Below are 17,735 nucleotides of genomic sequence, written 5' to 3'. Positions count from 1 at the left end.
TAGAGCCTTGGAGATCAAAGGCTCATGGAAAATCTACAATAGCAAAACCTCTGGGTTTGTCAAGACTAAAAAAGGCAAAAGAAAAAAAAGGGGTGGGCCCCTACTTCTTAGTAACGCACATGGGCGATTTCAGGGCTCAAGTTCACAGGAACAAATTGAATTACGGAGGAGGCAGCTCTGCCATTTGCAACCATGGATCATTTGAAATCCTTTTAGAGGAAAATTAAAATATTTCACAGAGGGTAATAAAATGCCGGGTGTTTTGCAGGCATAACTGCTCAGCTCTCTTGGGCAAATAAGTAATTAGGCATTTTTATTTCAGTCCTCCGTGTCATTGTCTTTCATCAGTGGAGGGGGAAAAACTGTTGTGGAGGATACATAAAACTCTGGAAATCACCAGAAGGTTAATTGTAAGATTATTTTAAAAATTATGATAAGCAAATAAATACATAAATTTTAAAAGTGCAACAGAACCGCATGCTACAGAAACTAAGGGACATGCTTAGAATTTCTTTTCTCAAACAGCAAAAATGGAAAGCTGTCAGATTCCTCTGCTTCCAAATCAAATCCCACCAAGAGCTTGGACATGGAAATCCTTCTGAGGCCTGTGATGCTGGGACATAGCTTGGCGTGGCATGGAGCAGGGCTGGTTCTAAGCCTAGACCCTTGGCCCCCAGCCCCCATCGAGGGACCTGCAGCTCTGCCTTGCTTTCCCACCCTTCACCACAATCCACTTTTGACTTTTCTCTCAGCTGGGGATTGTCTGCTCCAGCCTTCCCATTTCACAGATGGGTAAGCTGAGGTCAGGAGCTTAGTCGAGGGGGATGAAAGCCTGGGTCAATGCCCATTACCCAACAGGATCATGCTCCCGGGGCCCAAGCCCTAACTGTGGAAGGGGGAATCAGCCAGGGACACATCTACTGCACAGCCAGTCCCCCAGCACAGGCAGTCCACGCCAGCATCTCCTGGATGCTGCCTTCTTCTGGCCCAGGCTGCTCTTTTGAACAATACTAGGGAGACTGGGGTGAGGATCCAGAGGTTTCCTGTGCAAGGTGCTCTGAGACCCACAAAGAGCTATTCATGGTTAGGGTAGCATGGAGGGGCATAGAATGCTCATAGGTATTTATTCCTCTTCAGTATCTCTCTAGAATTGGGTTTTATTCATGGTGGCTTTTACCACGCCCAAAGCCACCTCCACCTGAGTCACTGCATATTGATTTTCTATAAGCAGTATGAGTGGGTATATGCCCGCATGTGGAGGTACATGTAGGAGGTGAGTTTACCTGCCAGTATGAACTTCCCACAGCTGCCTGCTAATCCCACCATGAGTGCCCATATGGAAGCATCTTCTTACCTATTCACCTGTGCCTCCTCCCACCCCCCACCCCAAACTGGTCTGCCTTGAGCCATCCAGCAAACAATGAGTAAATGCCTACTGTGTTCTGGACTCTTTGCTGGCTCCAAGCACCTAGTGGGGAAAAGAATACAACTCTTTTGTTTAGGAGGAGACAGCAATTTGCAAAGACAAGGAAATATCTGGGCTGGTCCTAAAAAGGCGGGGAGGAGCTTGCCTGGCAGGAAAGGAAGAAGAAACAGCAGGGGCGAAGGCACAGAGGCCTGAAACAGCTTGTATTCAGGCAGCCACAGGAGGATGTAAGAGGCGCTAGGGAGATGTGGTGAGTGGTTTCACTGAGGTTCAGGGCAGGGGCTGTGGTGTCCATGCAGCCCAGTTAAAAAAGAACAAACGAGTGCCATGAATGGGGATAACTCTCAGAAATGTAATGTTGCCTAAGTGAAGCAGGTTACAGAAGAATGTGTACAGCTTTCTTACATGAAGTTTTCAACACACAAAACACCACTTACATTAAACTACCTGAAATTGCCAGTGGTTGACCATCATGCCATACAGAAATAGCAGGAGTTCCCATTGTGGCCCAGCAGTTAACGAACCTGACTAAGATCCATGAGGATGAGGGTTCGATCCCTGACCTTGCTTAGTGGGTTGAGGATCCAGCATTGCTGTGAGCTGTGGTGTAGGTCACAGATGCTGCTCAGATCTGGTATTGCCATGGCTGTGGCGTAGGCCAACAGCTGTAGCTCTGATTCGACCCCTAGCCTGGGAACCTCCATATGCCGCAGGGAAGGCCCTAAAAAGTAAAAAAAAAAAAAAAAAAAAAAGCAGTTGCCTTTGGTCCAACCTCAACTGAAATCACAGGAGATGTTGCATCCAAAGCATAGACTACTGGCAGGCAATGAAAAGGACTATGCATGCAGCACCTTGCCTGGGTCTCTAGGGGTTTGTGCTGAGTGAAAAGAAGCCAGTCTCCAGAAGGTTACCTACTGTATGATTCCATTCATGTAACATGCTGTAAATGACAGGATTATGGAGCTGGAGAACAGATTAGTGGTTGCCAGGAAAGGGAGGAGAAGGGGAGAAAGTGACTGCAGTCATAAAAGGATGGCACGGAGACTGCTGTGATAAACTGCTGTGTGTCGTGATGATGGTGGTCGCAGGAATCTGTATGTGATGCCATTGCTCAGAACTAAACACACAGACACACACACAGACACACACGAGTGCATGGAAAACTCGTGAAATCTAAATATGGCCAGTTTGCTTCTATCAGTGTAAATACTTTGGTTTTAAGATTGTGCCACAGTCATACAGGAAGTAAACACTGGAGGAATGGGCTGGAGGATGGATAGCATCTCCCTGTATATTTTTAATTGCCCATGAATCTGGAACTATCTCGAGGTAAAAAGTTAAAATACACACAGGGTAAGGATTCATGCCAAATATAAGACCAAGTTTCTTTCTGGGACTAGGGGCGATTATGCAGATGCAGAGGGGTCATTAGGGAGATCCAACTTTAACTGTCAGGCTTTAGTTCTTAGAAAAATCTGAAGCAAACATGGCACAGCGCCAAGGTTCTACAGAGCTGGATGGTCTACATGCAGCTTTTTTATATTATTCTGTCACGATTTTGTGTTTGAAGTAGTTCATAACTTTTAGAAAGCCGATCTCGCTAAATTTCCTTCATCCAAATCCCAGAGTGGATCTGGAACGCAGAGGCTGGTGGGTACAGGGGGAGGGAGGGATGGTCTGGCCCCACCCCCAGCCGCCCCCGCGGAGCCTCTGGCAGCCCCTGAACCCCCGCCTCTCCCCGCAGCCCCCGGAAAAGGAGGGCGCCCTGCCCCGTCAGGTGGGCAACAAGACGGAGTGCGGCCTGCTGGGCTTCGTGCTGGACCTGAAACAGGACTACGAGCCGGTGCGCACCCAGATGCCGGAGGAGAAGCTGTACAAGGTGTACACCTTCAACTCCGTGCGCAAGTCCATGAGCACCGTCATCAAGCTGCCGGACGAGAGCTTCCGCATGTACAGCAAGGGCGCATCCGAGATCGTGCTCAAGAAGTAAGCGGTGCGGGAGTCGGTCTGCGTTGAGGGAGCGCATGGGCACGGGCCAGGAGGAGGGGCCCTCAGCCCCCAGCATAGCAGGGAGGGCCCCCAGCCTAGCGTCCCACAGCAAGACCACCTGCACATCCCCTTGCCTAGGGATCTAACTTCTGCTTCCTCTGAAATCTTTCTGCAGGGAACCCTCCTTCTTCCCCTCCCTAAGTCACCCGCTCATCAGGAACTTCTACCCGTATAGCACTCTTAGAGCTCCCTTGTGTCACTTCCCTTAGCATGGAGTCAGTTGACAGATACTATTTTCCTGGTTAGCCAGTCTCCTCTGACTCCAGGTGCCAGAAATAAGGCTGGAGAACTAAGCAAGTCACACCCCACTCTGGGCATCAGTTTCCCCATCTGTACCTTGAGGGCACTCAATCCTGGTCACACATTAGAATCACCCCCAGGGAGCTTTAAAAAAAAAACTTTGACTCCTGGACCCACCCCAGACAAACTGAGTGGGGATCTCTGGGGTGGGGCTCACAGGTGGGTGTGTTTATTCAGTGCCTGCCCCAGCCATTCTGATCTAAAGGCAGGGTCAGGAGCCACTAGCCTAGTTTTATGCCCTCTGAAAACCATTTTAGCTGTGAAACTGTGTTTTTCAGATGAGATCTTAAGAAGATGAAACACAGCAAAGTAGATCTGCTCTTGCTGAATAGCCTGGGGCAGATATATTGCAACAAGCCTGCCTGATTTCTTTTTGGCTGGCTGCGATTTCACCTCCAGGGGTGTCCAGAAGCCAGGAGCTGAAGCATTATGGGAGATGGACTAGACGGGCCCTGGATGAGCAACCGTGGCCAGTGGGGTGTCAGTGGGGTGGTAGGGGTGCATTCCAAGCCCATCAGAGGGAGGCTCCTTGGGCCCTTGCCTAGACCTCATCCACCACCCCCTCCACCTGCCCCAGGTGCTGCAAAATCCTCAACGGGGCAGGTGAGCCCCGGGTCTTCCGGCCCCGTGATCGGGATGAGATGGTGAAGAAAGTGATTGAGCCGATGGCCTGTGATGGGCTTCGCACCATCTGTGTGGCCTTCCGCGACTTCCCCAGCAGCCCTGAGCCCGACTGGGACAATGAGAACGACATTCTCAACGACCTCACCTGCATCTGCGTGGTGGGCATCGAGGACCCCGTGCGGCCCGAGGTAGGTGCCAGCCATGGAGCTCGGGGAAGGGGATGGAGTTAGGCATCCAGCCTGCTGGGTGACCTCGCATAAGTCACCTCAGCTTCCTTCAAGCTTTCTTTCTCTCTATCTGCTCCTCAACATTCAGACTCTTAACAGCAGCATAGCCTCACTGGTCTACTCAGGACATGAGGTAGAACCCACAGCCTGCCAGCTGGCATTGCTCTGCCATGGGGGTAGTCCTAGAACCACCCACCCACCCAGAGACCTTCCCTCTGGGCTCCAAGGGGCACACGTGGGGGCTTCCCTGACCTAAAAGTCTCTTCCCAAATCCATAGGTCCAGATTCCAGGGCCCCTGCAAAGGAGACAGCCAGTAACAAAGGTCATTACCCTCAATAAAACCGCATATGGGTGTCCCCATCAGTATGCAGAGGTTTCCCCATCCAGAACCAGTTTACCAGTTACTTTTCCCTAGTGATGCATTGGGCCATCCACCTTGATCAGGTTTCCAGGGAACAGAGCTGGAAAGTTAACTGAGGGTCTAATTCTTAAGCACAAGTGAAGGAGAGCGACAGCACCACCTCCCCATAAGGATCAAGGGAAGCGATGTAATAAGGGCACCTAATGAGATGCTTGGCTCAGTAGGTCTTCAGTGTCCTTCAGCTGAATCTGCATCTGGGGGGAGGGTTGAGGATTCAGTGCTGGGGATTGGTAGGGTTGGGGGAGAAGGGGACATGTGTGGTCGGTCGGGCTGGAAAGAGGCCGTGGGAAGAGGAGAGAGGCGCCTCAAGTCTCCAAAACGCTGTTCTGGGTAGGCAGAGGGAGCCAGCTCCCCCTGGGCCCAGGATTGGAAGTGACGGATGGGAGGGAGCAGCCTTCACTTCCTCCAGGACCAACACTGCTGGGTCCAGATAGGCCTTGGCTGTGGGATTTGGGGATGATGCCCATTGGGGCTGCCATCCTCCACCTGGGGCAATTTCAGTGTGCCCCCTCACCCTGGCACCATCTTCCGGGGCCTCTGGCCTCTCCCTACTCCTCTTGGAGCCTCCACATCCCCTTCTTCCAAGTGAAAGGGATTGGACAAGACCCTTTCCGAGTTCCTGGCCCCGATGTTGTACAGTTCTGCATTCCAAAGACCAAGTGGACCTTGAAGGTTCAGCAGTTACCGAACCCAAGTAACATCCATGAGGATGCAGGTTCTATCCCTGGCCTCCCTTGTGGGTTAAGGATCCAGCTTTGCCACGAGCTGTGGTATAGGTCGCAGACTCGGCTCAGATCTCGCATTGCTATGGCTGTGGTGTAGGCTAGCAGCTGTAGCTCCAATTGGACCCCTAGCCTGGGAACTTCCATGTGCTGTGGGTGCGGCCCTAAAAAGACCAAAAAAAAAAAAAGTGTGAGCTTAGGCATCAGGCAGACCTGGGATCCTGAGTTCCAGCATTAACCGACTGTGTGACATTGAGCTGGTTACATAACCTCTCTGAGCCTCCCTATCCTCATCTGAAGGCCAGGGATTACACACACACACATACACACACACACACACACACACACACACACACACTCGGGGATTCTATGTGGCATCAGATTATGTACATACAAGCAATAGACTGAGTATCTGGCACAAGATAAGTGGCCCACAAGTGTGAGTCCCTCTCCTTTTATATCCTTCCTCAGTAGGTTATTACTCTGGGTCCAGTGGCAGGTAACAGCCCCTAACATAGAGCCTGACCTACAGAAGGTGCTTGTTAGGTGTTTATGGAATGAATGAATAAGAAGAAATCTACCAATACAGCGCGGTCTCTGTCTCTCTCTCTCTCTCCCTTCCTTCCTCCCTCTCTCCTTCTCTCTCTCTCTCTCATACACACACACATACACACACCTCTTCACTCCCACTCAGAGCCTAAAACAGCAAAGACAAGTAATGCCCCTGGTGCTTGGCACCAGAGTCCAAATGCATTTGCCCACAGACCTCACCTCTCCCTGGACACACAGCCGTTTATCAGCCTCCCTGTGGGCTGACCGTTCATTACCAACTGCTAATGGATTTGAGCTTTGCTGTGATGTTTTATCTCCTCACAGACAACGGAGATGCATGGTGCATGAGGCCAGCCTGTGACTCCCCTGTCCTTCCAGTCCCCAGAGCACCCTCCAGCCCCCACACCCAAGCTCCCACCTCATCACCCTGGGCTGGGGGGCGGGGGGGAGGGGAAGGTGGCATTGGACACACACTTTTTTGGCCATGACCCCCAATGTTAAGAAATGTACTTTATGACTCAGCAAACATACACACACTTAACCGAAATAAGACTCTCACAAAGTAATGGGATGCACTAAGTTATTTTCTCTTCTATTTTCTTCCTTTCTTTTTTTAAACACTGGTCACCACCCAGGAAACTGATTTCACAATTCACTGGAAGGGCATGACTCAAGGTTTGAACTGCAGATCTAGTCCAGACGCCTTTCTACACCCCCAATTCGCAGAAGAAAACAGAGGCCCAAACAGGGACAGTGAGGTTCCCCAGGTCTCTCTCTCTCTAAGTGGCTGAGCAAATCCAGGTTAGAACAGGTTTTCTGCCTTCCTGCCTGGGGCCGCCTCTGGAGGCCACAAAAGTGAGAGGGCAAGTGGCTATAAGTCAGGAGCCAGAGGAGAGGAGAAGGAGGGCTGGGAGGGCTGGGCTAGGTTCCTGCTGACACCAAGGGCATCCAGAGAAGCAGCCTCAAAAAAAAAAAAAAATAGAAAAGGCTGGCACCATCTTGAGCTCAGTCCGTGCCCCTTTGTTGACTTAATAAATCCCTTTTGCTTTACTAAAAAGAAAAAGAATAGAAAAAAAAAAAAAAGAAAAAGGAGTTCCTGTGATGGCTCATTGGTAACAAATCCAACTAGTATCTGTGAGGATGTGGATTCAACCCCTGGCCTTAGTCAGTGGGTTAAGGATCTGGCATTGCTGTGAGCTGTGGTGTAGCAGATGAGTCTTGGATCTAGGGTTGCTGTGGCTGTGGCGTAAGCCTGCAGCTGCAGCTGCAATTCGACCCCTAGCCTGGGAACTTCCATATGCCACCAGTGCAGCCCTAAAAAGATGGGGAGGGGGAAGTGGCCTCAGGCACAGACTCTGGGAGGAGGTACTGTCCACCCCTCAGGGCTGAGAGCACATTCATCTCACATCAGAGAAAAGTGGCCTGGATCCAGCTCTGCCACTATCAAACAAGTCACTTCTCTCCATGCCTCAGTCCCCTCACCTGTAAAATGGGCACTTGGCCCCAGTGTCCCTCATGTTCCCTTCCATCCAGTTCTGTCGTTCTAGGCCAGCTGCCTGGGAGGCTTCCCCTAACACATCCCTGTTGGGGGCTTCTTTCTCCCCGTGGCTCCCCACCCACCCCCATGTGGATTCAGAAGATGAAACTGTTGGAGGACGAGGACTTACTGGAGGACACAGCAGTTGGGAACCTGGTTCTCATCCCACCCCTGCCACTCCTTCACAGCAGCCCTCCAGTGCTCTCGGCCCGGGCCTCAGTTTCCCTATCTGCACAGTGAAAGTCGGACCTTTGCAAATGAGGGGTGCAGCGGGCCCCGCAATGATACCACCTGAAAGTATTAAGGCTCTGACCTGTTGATTCAGCATCTCCTGGTGGGGCAGGGGTGGACGCAGGGCCAGAGGAGACCTGCAGGTATGGTTTTTGGTTTGCGTGGTTTTTATTGGCCAAGGGATTTAGGCACATGGAGCCAAGTTCAAAAGGTTCAGTGGCACAGACGGAGTGACATAACCCCCACCCCACCCCCAGACCCAGTTCCCACCTCAGAGGCCACCACAGTCACCAGTTTCTCTGGTGGGTGACCCTTGGGGAGGGTCTCTGCCAACAGCGATCGTGTTTATGTCAAGTTGCCAGGACAACTGTGCGCCCTCTGGAGTGAAAATACCTGCCTGGACCACCTCTAGGGTCTTACAAGCCTGGTCAGATTCATTTGCAGCTGCTGCTGAAAAAGAAACTCTGCCTCCCTCAGTTTCCCCATCAGTCAAGGAGGGAGAAGCCCACGTTGCCCCTGAGAAGACAAAGGACAGAACAGAAAAAAAAGGCTCGCCAACCACCCCACCCCCCAAAATGCCACTTCACTACATTTCCCGTGGCTGATGGAAGCCAGTGAGGATGAAGCGTCAGAAGAGCAGCAGCCCAGGATTGGCCGGGTGATCTGGGGGTGTTGGGAGCCCTCGGAGTCTCAGACAACTTCTGTCACCAGAAACAACAGATGTTTAAAAGCCTCTATTTAATGAAAACAGGAAGCACCCATTTCCTGGCTGGTTTTCCTCCACAACAAATATCTAGGATAATTTTAGCTAAAGGAGGATTTTTTTTTTTTTACAGCTATTTTATCTACATGGAAAACACATTTCAACCAGATCAGTGCCTCTGGGGCTTGCGACTTCATCCTCTCAGCATCTTCACTCCCAGCAATGGTTAGAGGTCCCGTAGCTGGTCATCAAATAAATGAATGAGTGAAGGAATGAAAAGAAGGGCTGGAGCTCCTGTCATGGCACAGCAGTTAACGAACCAACTAGTATCTATGAGAACTTGTGTTCGATCCCTGGCCTCACTCAGTGGGTTAAGGATCCTGCGTTGTTGTGAGCTGTGGTGTAGGTCGAAGATGCGGCTCAGATCTGGCATTGCTGTGGCTCTGGCGTAGGCCGGTGGCTACAGCTCCAATTAGACCCCTAGCCTGGGAACCTCCACATGCCGTGGGTGCAGCCCTAAAAAGCCAAAAGAAAAAGAAGCAGCTAGAAGAGGTGTCTGGTTGGAGGGACCCGGGGTGGCTTCCTGAGCAGAGAGCATGTGCCCTGCAAAATGGGCAAGATTTGTGACTCTCAGGGATTCGGGGAGAGAGGGACAGCACAGAGGGGATGGCACAGGCACGGAGGTGTCAGGGGATGCTCTGGGCCTAGGGACTCATGAAAACCCCATTTGGAATTATTAGAGAAAAGGCTGGAAAGGAAGCTTGGCGCTAAAGAGTGAAGGGTTTGCCTGTCCCCATGTGAATCCATTCGGCCGGGTCAGGCTTCAGGGGACTACAGGCCAGAGATGGTTGATGATGACCCATGTTGACAGACCATCTACCCTGCAAGGGTTCTGAACAGCCAGCAGCCCCTGCCCGCCAGACGCCAGATGCACAGCCTAGTGCAACGTCTGGTGAAGAGGAAGCATAGACACATGGCACACGAGAGCATAAAGCTGGACAGGGACTGAAGCACAGCAAGGACTTCGGTTAGGGATGCATCCCAGAAAGGAAGTGGAGACTCTCTTGGTGGCCTGGGGAGATCCTCTGGCATTTCTAAGTCTGTCCCCCACATATTCAGGGCAGGTCACAGGCCCCAATATACCTGACTTAGGAGTCACTCCATCCCACCCTGAATACCTGGCCCTCCAGTGCTCCAGATGCCCACTGTACCCGCCCCCCGCATCTGTGTCTACACCCTCCCTCTGCAGCCCTGCTCCTGCCCTAGAACAGAAAGAGCAAACAAGGAAGCCTGGGATCAAGCATCTTGCCAGCCCTTCTCGCCCCCTCCTCAACAGCATGTGTGGCCCTGAACTTGGTACCCTTTGCCCCATCACAGAATTCTCCAGCGTCAGTGAAGGGCAGAGACTACAGCTCATTTTACAGAAGAGGAAACTAAGGCTTAGGTGGGAGCCCAGGGCGAAGCCTAGCCCAGCCTTTTGATCCTTGAGTCCTCTCTCTGAAGGCAAAGATGCTTCCCCTGCACAGAAAAAAGCATGAGGGCTGTAAAAATTAGCCTCTTCCTTTTTTCCCCTGTGTTCACAGGAAGCCCAGAGGGTGGGGATTCCAAGCAGGCAGATGTCAGCTCCCTGACACAATCTCGAAAGCAGAAGTCTTCCTAAAGCATGGCGCCCATTGCCTCATTCTCAGTTCAGAATATTCCCTGACACCCAAGCCTGAGGGAGCAAGGCTCTGGTTCCCACAGCTTAGGACATCAAGCTCCTCTCCACCTCCATGGCCACCAGCCCCTACCTCACATCCTTCCTTGGCCTCAGCCCTCCAGTTCCCCTTAGCGCCCTTCCCTCCTCTGCCTGTGCACCCTGCAGCCAGGACAACAGTGAAGTGCAGCCCCAGCATGGGCACAGGGCCAGGCATCAAGAGCCTCATTTAGTGTTGGCTGAACAGAAGCAGCTCAAACATCCCCTCCTCCAGGAAGCTCTCAGAGATTTCTCCTCCCCATGCACTTCCTTCTAAAATAACGGCTCTGTGCTCCCAGAGCCCTTTGTATAGATCTTTACCAAAGACCCCATCTCTGTACAAAAGAATGGGTCTGACCCAGAGTAACTACTCTCTTATGAAGAAAGGAACGATTATGTGAAAGGATACAGGAGACTTGTTCTGCTGTGGAGCAGTCAGTCTTAGAGGGGGTGAGCATCCTGTCTCAGAGGCATGCAAGCAGAGGCTCTCCAAACATCTGTCAGGGATGCCTGGGAAAGAGATCAAGGCAAGGAGCAGAGCATCAGAGTCATGACCTAAAGTCCCTTAAGCTCTACAACCTCAAGCATCTTTGCAACAAGCATAACCTAGATTGTTCCTTTCTGGGCAGGAGCCAGATAAGGTGTGTGTTCCCAGAGGAACCATGGCTTTTTTCCATCCTCCAGGGCTGGAGACAGCAGGAGGCCAGAGCTGGTTACAACCTTTGTGAGGACATCGATAAATTATGTAAATGGGATCTTGGCTGTTCCACATCCCCACTCCCTGCTGCTCTGTCAAAAGAGGTCACCTTGGCTTATGTGAGCAGCCGCTGTGGCACGAAGCAGAGGCCTTGCTCATGTGGCTGGCCCCAAGCCCTGTGTGGGTCCCAGAAGGCTCCCAGACCCTGGAAATACACGGCATTTCAGCTCTCCCACTCCGGCCCTTCCATGCCTGGGAGGTCACTACCTGCCACCCTGGAGCTGACACTTAGAGAACTTGGGGAGCCAGAGACACCTCCCTAGCCTGGCCTGGACCCTGCCTCTGCCTGGCACAGGGTGGCTGGGCTCAGGAGGAGGGATTTTCTCTACAAGCAGCAGGGTAGAGGCTCCAAAGGAGAGAGGCACTCGGGCTGAACTTGGGCCAGTGGCAGGTGGTCAGGGGAGGGGCAGGGAGACAGGGGTGGGGCTAGGCAGCAACCCCCCATCCCCCACCCCTGGCTTGAGATGGTGGTGTTCTGGGCTGAAAGAACTCTAGGTGGTATAGACAGGGGAGTGGACAGAGGTGATCTCTTTTCAAGGTCAATCCTTGCTCTTAAAATTCCTGAGCACAGAAAGGGGGCCAGCAGGCAGGTCCTGTCCAGCGTTTTGGACCTGTCCAGTCAGGTTTTGGACCAGCGTTCTAACCCTATACTCGTTTGCTAGGCCTGCCATGACCAGGTACCACACATGACAGAACTGTGTTGTCTCAGGCTCTGGAGGCTGGAAGTCTGGATGGAGGTGTTGGCAGGATCGGTTCCTCCCGAAAGCAGTGAGAGCATGTGCAGCCATGAGCTGGTGGTCGGCAGCACCCCGACATATAGCAGCATCGCCCAACCTCTGCCTTCCTCTTCCTGTGATGTTCACTCTATGCGCATGTGTCTGTCCACACCTCCCCTCTTTTTTTTTTTTTTTTTTTTGCTATTTCTTTGGGCCGCTCCCGCTGCATATGGAGGTTCCCAGGCTAGGGGTCTAATCTGAGCTGTAGCCGCCGGCCTACACCAGAGCCACAGCAACGCGGGATCCGAGCCGCGTCTGCAACCTACACCACAGCTCACGGCAACGCCGGATCGTTAACCCACTGAGCAAGGGCAGGGACCGAACCCGCAACCTCATGGTTCCTAGTCGGATTCGTTAACCACTGCGCCACGACGGGAACTCCAACACACCTCCCCTCTTTGTGAGGACACCAGCCACACTGGGTGCATTGGCCTTGTCTTAACTTGATCGTCTGTCTACAAACCCTGTCTCCAAGAATGGTCACAATCCGGGGAGAAGGTTTCAGTGTATCTTCCAGGGGGACACAATTCAGCGCATCACTTCATCACTCCCTCAGCGCTGGCTTGGCAGGGTGGGGATGAAAGTGAATCCCCAGACACCAGGGTATGCAAGAGAAGGGGGAACGGAATTCAACCCCACCCCCACCCCCAGGTCTAAAATACTTTGGTCTTTTACTACTGGACTTGCTGCCCTGGACATGTCCTTTCCGACTGAAGGATGTTTTACATCAAATATTGCCTTATTATTTTGTTATTTTCACTGCCCAAGGGTAAGCATCACTTGTTCAGTTGATCTGTGCTGTGTGTAAAGGGCCCTGGCAGCTCCAGGCTGATTTTTGCATCCTAATTGCTGGGCACATCCACACCTGTACATAGGTGAAGGGAACTGGGAAGGGGGCAGGGGCTTGCCAGCTTCTGATTAGCTGGGTCTGCCCAGGCCTAATTGGCCCAGATGTCAGTCAGTCATTACAGAGAGGGCAGTGGGTGGTCATTACTCTCACGGGGAAATGTCATGTTTCATATGCAGTCTAGTCGTTTGCATTTATTCTAAGCCACTGTCACATTATGTAAATAAAATGCCCTAAAATGCAATGTCCTTCCCCCACCATGGGAAAAAAAAAAAAAAAAAAAAGGAGCTGAAAATACCCAAACATATTTTTTTGGCTGTGCCTGCAACATGTGGAAGTTTCAAGGCCAGGAATCGAACACACACCACAGCAGCAACCCCAGCTGCTGCAGGGACAACGCTAGATCCCTAATCCACTGCACCGCAAGAGAACTCTGCACAATCATATTTATCATTGATGCAGGAAATATGCATGTGGAAAAAGCAGGGACAAGATCCTGTGCAGGAGTGGAGTGTTCTGTACTCTTGCCTGGGACTATAACTGCAGGCATGCTTATATTGGAGTCTTTCTCGAAGTCCTTGCCTACTTCAGGATAGGCAATGGTTTCATCTTTGGATGGACTATCATGGTTGATAGTGATGGGTGCCTGGGACACTGCAGAAAGGAACTGTGAGTCCACATCAGGGCTTAATCAGAGGGTGCTGTGAGATCAGCAATGCCTGCCATGGGCACAGGAAGGAGGGAAGGGTCTATGTGCCATTGGTATCTCCTGGTCATCTAGGCCCTTACAGTAGAGCTGCCTGTGAGCAGGGCTCACTCTGGAATCCGAGGTGATACCCACTCCATGGCTCCTGCCCTCTGCCCAGGTCCCAGAAGCCATCCGCAAGTGCCAGCGAGCAGGCATCACAGTCCGCATGGTCACCGGTGACAATATCAACACGGCCCGCGCCATCGCCATCAAGTGTGGCATCATCCATCCTGGGGAGGACTTCCTGTGCCTTGAGGGCAAGGAGTTCAACCGGAGGATCCGCAATGAGAAAGGGGAGGTACGTGGCCCAGTGTGAAGGGTCCTCAGAGGGCTGGCTTGCACGGGGGCCTGGAGGCACGGGCATGCATGATGGTCCAGCAAGTCAGTCAGTGTGCAGCTCAGAGCCCAGTGACCTAGGCAAGTCCCCTCCCTTCTCCGGGCCTCAGTTTGTTTCCCAGACCCCACCGACCCGCACCCCCATCCCTCTCCAGATTGAGCAGGAGCGAATCGACAAGATCTGGCCAAAGCTGAGGGTGCTGGCTCGCTCCTCCCCCACGGACAAGCACACCCTGGTCAAAGGTAAGACTTGGGCAGGGGTGGGCAGCTCTGAGGCCCAGGCACCTGGCCTCCCTGCGCCTTTCTGTCCTGGAGCCTTCAGCTTCTTTCCAGCACAGAAGGGACTCCTGCCTGGGGCTCCCCACCCCTGGGGACACCCATGCCTTGTCCTCATTGCAGCCCCGGGGATGACCCTACCTTGTCCCATTTCTGGAGGCCGCAGGGAGATGAGGAGGTGGTGAACCTTATCCCTGGGCCCCTCTCCCATAAGTAGCCATGGTCCAAAACTCTCATGGCCTGAGGACTGCATGGGGCCTGCAGACAGGTGTTGTTTGGGTGCTGTGTCTTTTTTACTGTTCAGTTTGAATGGCTTGATACAGACCCTGGTTGCTGCCATTTGATGCTGTCTTCACCACTATTGTGTTACACTCAGTCCACTTCCTTTGCTTATGTTCTTAGTCTGGCCCCAGAGCTTGCAAGTCTGAGACCCTGGGTCTGCCTGGTCTCTGAGGCCATTAACTAACCTATGTAACCAAAACCCCAGGGACAGGCTATCCTGGGAACAGCAACCTGACAAATGAGGCCAAAAGCCAGCATCCTTCTTTCCTGACTCCCTCCAGAGGAAGGACACATCACTTGCTGAGCCCATCTAGCTGGCCAGATGCTGGGCACTTTCAGGGTCACACAGGCCTGGGTCCAAGTCCTGGCTCTGCCCCTGACCTGCTGTGTGCCCAGCCCTGGGATTCAACTTCCCCATCTATAAAATGGCCATGAGGGGAGGTTTCTGGCTGAGGTCCTCCTGAGGGCTTCTCAGATTCCTCTCCCAAAGGTATACTACCTACACATATTAATGGAGGCAGATGTGGCCTTGGAACACAAAGACGGAGCCCCACACCACAGGTACCCACTCAGGAGACCCCCCACCCATCCCTCTTTCTTATTCAATCACTCATCTATTCCTCCACTCATCTCTTGATCAGTGTTTACTGAGGATCTAGTAGGCCCCAAGCCCTGCTCTTGGCTGATGTGATCTTTCCTTCTTGGAATTCATGGTCCCAGTTTTATCCAGCAGACATTAAATACGTGGTTTCCCCACATAAAGCTAAAGGATACACTGGGAGAAGAGAACAGTGGTCTTGGGCCCCCTCCTCTGACTTAACCTGAGGGTGTCAGATCACAGGCCATGTAAGGCGGGCCGGGGGGCCAGGGGAAAGGGCCTTTTTCAGGCAGAAAGAGAATTGTACTATGAAAGCCCAGAGCAAAGATTTCCAGGCACCTTCAAGGGGTAGAAAGAAGTTCAGCTGGCTGGGCCTGGACCCCAATCAAAAGAGGGAGGCAGAGGAGGAGGCCAGAGAAGGAGGTGCCAGCCTCCAGCGATGCAGGGCCTTGAGTACCAGACCAGTGACCTGCACTGTTAGCCCAGGCAGGGAGCCACCGAGGAGGGGATATGAAGGGGCAGCATTGGTTTAGAAAGCGCCCTGCTGCTGCGTGGAGAGTGGCCTGGAAACAGAGGGACCACCAGGATTGTCCAGCTGTGAGAGGTGACACTGGGCAGAGGTGGGGACCATGCAGAGGGGCTGGAAGTGGGCGGTTTGAGAACTCTTCCTGGGGAGAAAAGGCCTGGGGGTGAGGAAGTGGGTGTCCAGGGCTGCTCCTGTCTACACCTGCTTGAGAGCCTGCCGCATGGTTTACCAGGGGCAGTGGGGTGTTAGGAGTCACACGAGAAGGGACAGGTTTGAGGGGAAATGATGCACTGGGTTGCAGAGGCTGAGCTAGAGGCCCTCTGATATCCAAGTGGAGCTGTCAAGGCTCAGGAGAGAGGGCTGGCCCCTGATAAAGATGCAGGCAGGATGTGGCCACCAGGGAGAGCAGAGAGCTGCTGAACCCAGGAACCTCCCACCTGAGCAGCAGCAGAGGCTCAGGTCTGTCACCAAGAAGAGATGGTCAGAGCAGTCAGAGGGCCAGCAGGAACAGTGGAGTCCAGGAGGACCAGGAAGGCAGCCTGCAGAGGGGGAGGTGTGGTCACGGTGTGAATGACAGCTGACAGGTCCAGAGACAGGACAGGGACAATAGGAAAGGGCCGCAGGAAAGTGGCGGGAAGGGGTACTCCCAGCTCCCCCCTCTATCAGGAGTCATAGGAGAGCCATGCCAGCCTGGAGGGGCCACAGGGAAAACATTGGCCCCCTCCTTGCCTTCTAGAAGCATCCAGGCAGGCCAAGGGAACCTGTGGGATGAAGGCCTCAAATGCCAAGTAGGCAGAAGTTATATCATGTGGGGAAGGGGACAGCTCAGGAGAGGGGAGACCGGCTGCGGGGAACAGCTGGGACAACTCCCAGCACACAGGCCCTGGAGCTGGGCCTTGAAGAGAGTGGAACTATGACCATTACAAGGAGCTGAGAGGAGAGGGGGCTTGAGGGTACAGTGCCCAGGTCAGGGAGCTCATTCCCTCATTCCAGAGGCCGCTGCTGTTTGCCAAGTGCAGGCCATGTGTGGGATCTGCAGCGGTCTGATTTGGGTGGGCAGGGGTCCTCAGGTGTCCCAAAAGCTTCCCAGGGAAAGTAGCATCCAAGTCAAGACTACAGGTGGGTACCAGGAACAGCAGGCCTAGGGAATGGCCTGTGCAAGGACGGGCAAGCGGCCAGATCAGTGGGGGTGGGACCGAGAGCCAGCACAGCAGAAACACAGCCTGGGGGTTGTGGGGACAAGAGAAGGGATCAGAGTGGGCCTGACTGCCGAGGACCATGTGGGTGGAGCCAAGGGCAACATCCTGAGGCCAGGGAGCAAGGACTCAGATGTTAGAAAGGCCCTGGGGCCCCTGATGGGAGGAGAGCCCAGGGTTAGTGAGAGCAGGGGTGAATTGCTGGTGGTGGAGGGGACAGGGACAGAGAGGAATAGAAGGATCCTGGTGGGGTTTCAGAGCCAGGACCCGCTGGCCCCAGTGGTGTGTCTGACATGGGGAAGAGGAGAGGGCCCTGTCAAGGCTGATACTGGAATCTCTGTCTTGCCGTAGACATCTCAGCTTGCACAGTTGCAAACCCCACACACACCCACACACACACAGTGACAGCTTCTTTCACCTTCCCTCTTCCACTGGTCCCAGCTTGGTGACATGGGCCACGTGTCATCTGTCCACTCTGTTAATTGCTGAAGGCTTTGCTGAGGATGAATGTCTGAAGAGCAGTCATTGGCACATGGCACAGGCCAGGCCTCCTCAGGCATGACTGGCCCTCCCAGGCAGAAGGTGCCAGGGGCATAGATGGTAGGCCCCCAGGCAAACCCTGGTGCCCCCAGAGGACAGAGGCACCCCTGGGGTACAGGCAGAGGGGAGGTGAGTCTGGACAATGTGGCCTGCAGAGAGCAAAGAGGAAGCTGGAGAGGCGACAGTCCCAGAGCACAGAAGGCTGTCATCCAGCCTGGGCCAAGGGGCCCCAAGCTCCCTGCAAGCTTCGGGACCTGTGGGCAAGTCGGGAGCTGTGGGCAAATCAGAAGCTGGGAAGAAGCTCGACAGGAGGGGTGGCAGGCAG

General features: G+C 53.2%; 1 protein-coding gene across 3 annotated transcripts in view; it reads left to right on the top strand.

The window, feature by feature from the left end:
• The window catches only part of ATP2B2 (ATPase plasma membrane Ca2+ transporting 2), a 136,615-nt gene that overhangs the window by 98,552 nt on the left and 20,328 nt on the right, over positions 1 to 17,735 (top strand). For all 3 annotated transcript variants that reach the window (XM_047780812.1, XM_047780829.1, XM_047780819.1), the window contains exons 13-16: positions 3,171 to 3,412; positions 4,353 to 4,587; positions 13,775 to 13,954; positions 14,148 to 14,235. In XM_047780812.1, coding sequence (XP_047636768.1) covers positions 3,171 to 3,412; positions 4,353 to 4,587; positions 13,775 to 13,954; positions 14,148 to 14,235 — 745 coding nt within the window. The remainder of the gene's footprint in view (positions 1 to 3,170; positions 3,413 to 4,352; positions 4,588 to 13,774; positions 13,955 to 14,147; positions 14,236 to 17,735) is intronic.

The sequence above is a fragment of the Phacochoerus africanus genome, chromosome 1 (genome assembly GCF_016906955.1).
Source record: "Phacochoerus africanus isolate WHEZ1 chromosome 1, ROS_Pafr_v1, whole genome shotgun sequence".
In the NCBI taxonomy this organism is placed as follows: Eukaryota; Metazoa; Chordata; class Mammalia; order Artiodactyla; family Suidae; genus Phacochoerus; species Phacochoerus africanus.
This window is presented reverse-complemented; position numbering and strand designations above follow the sequence as displayed.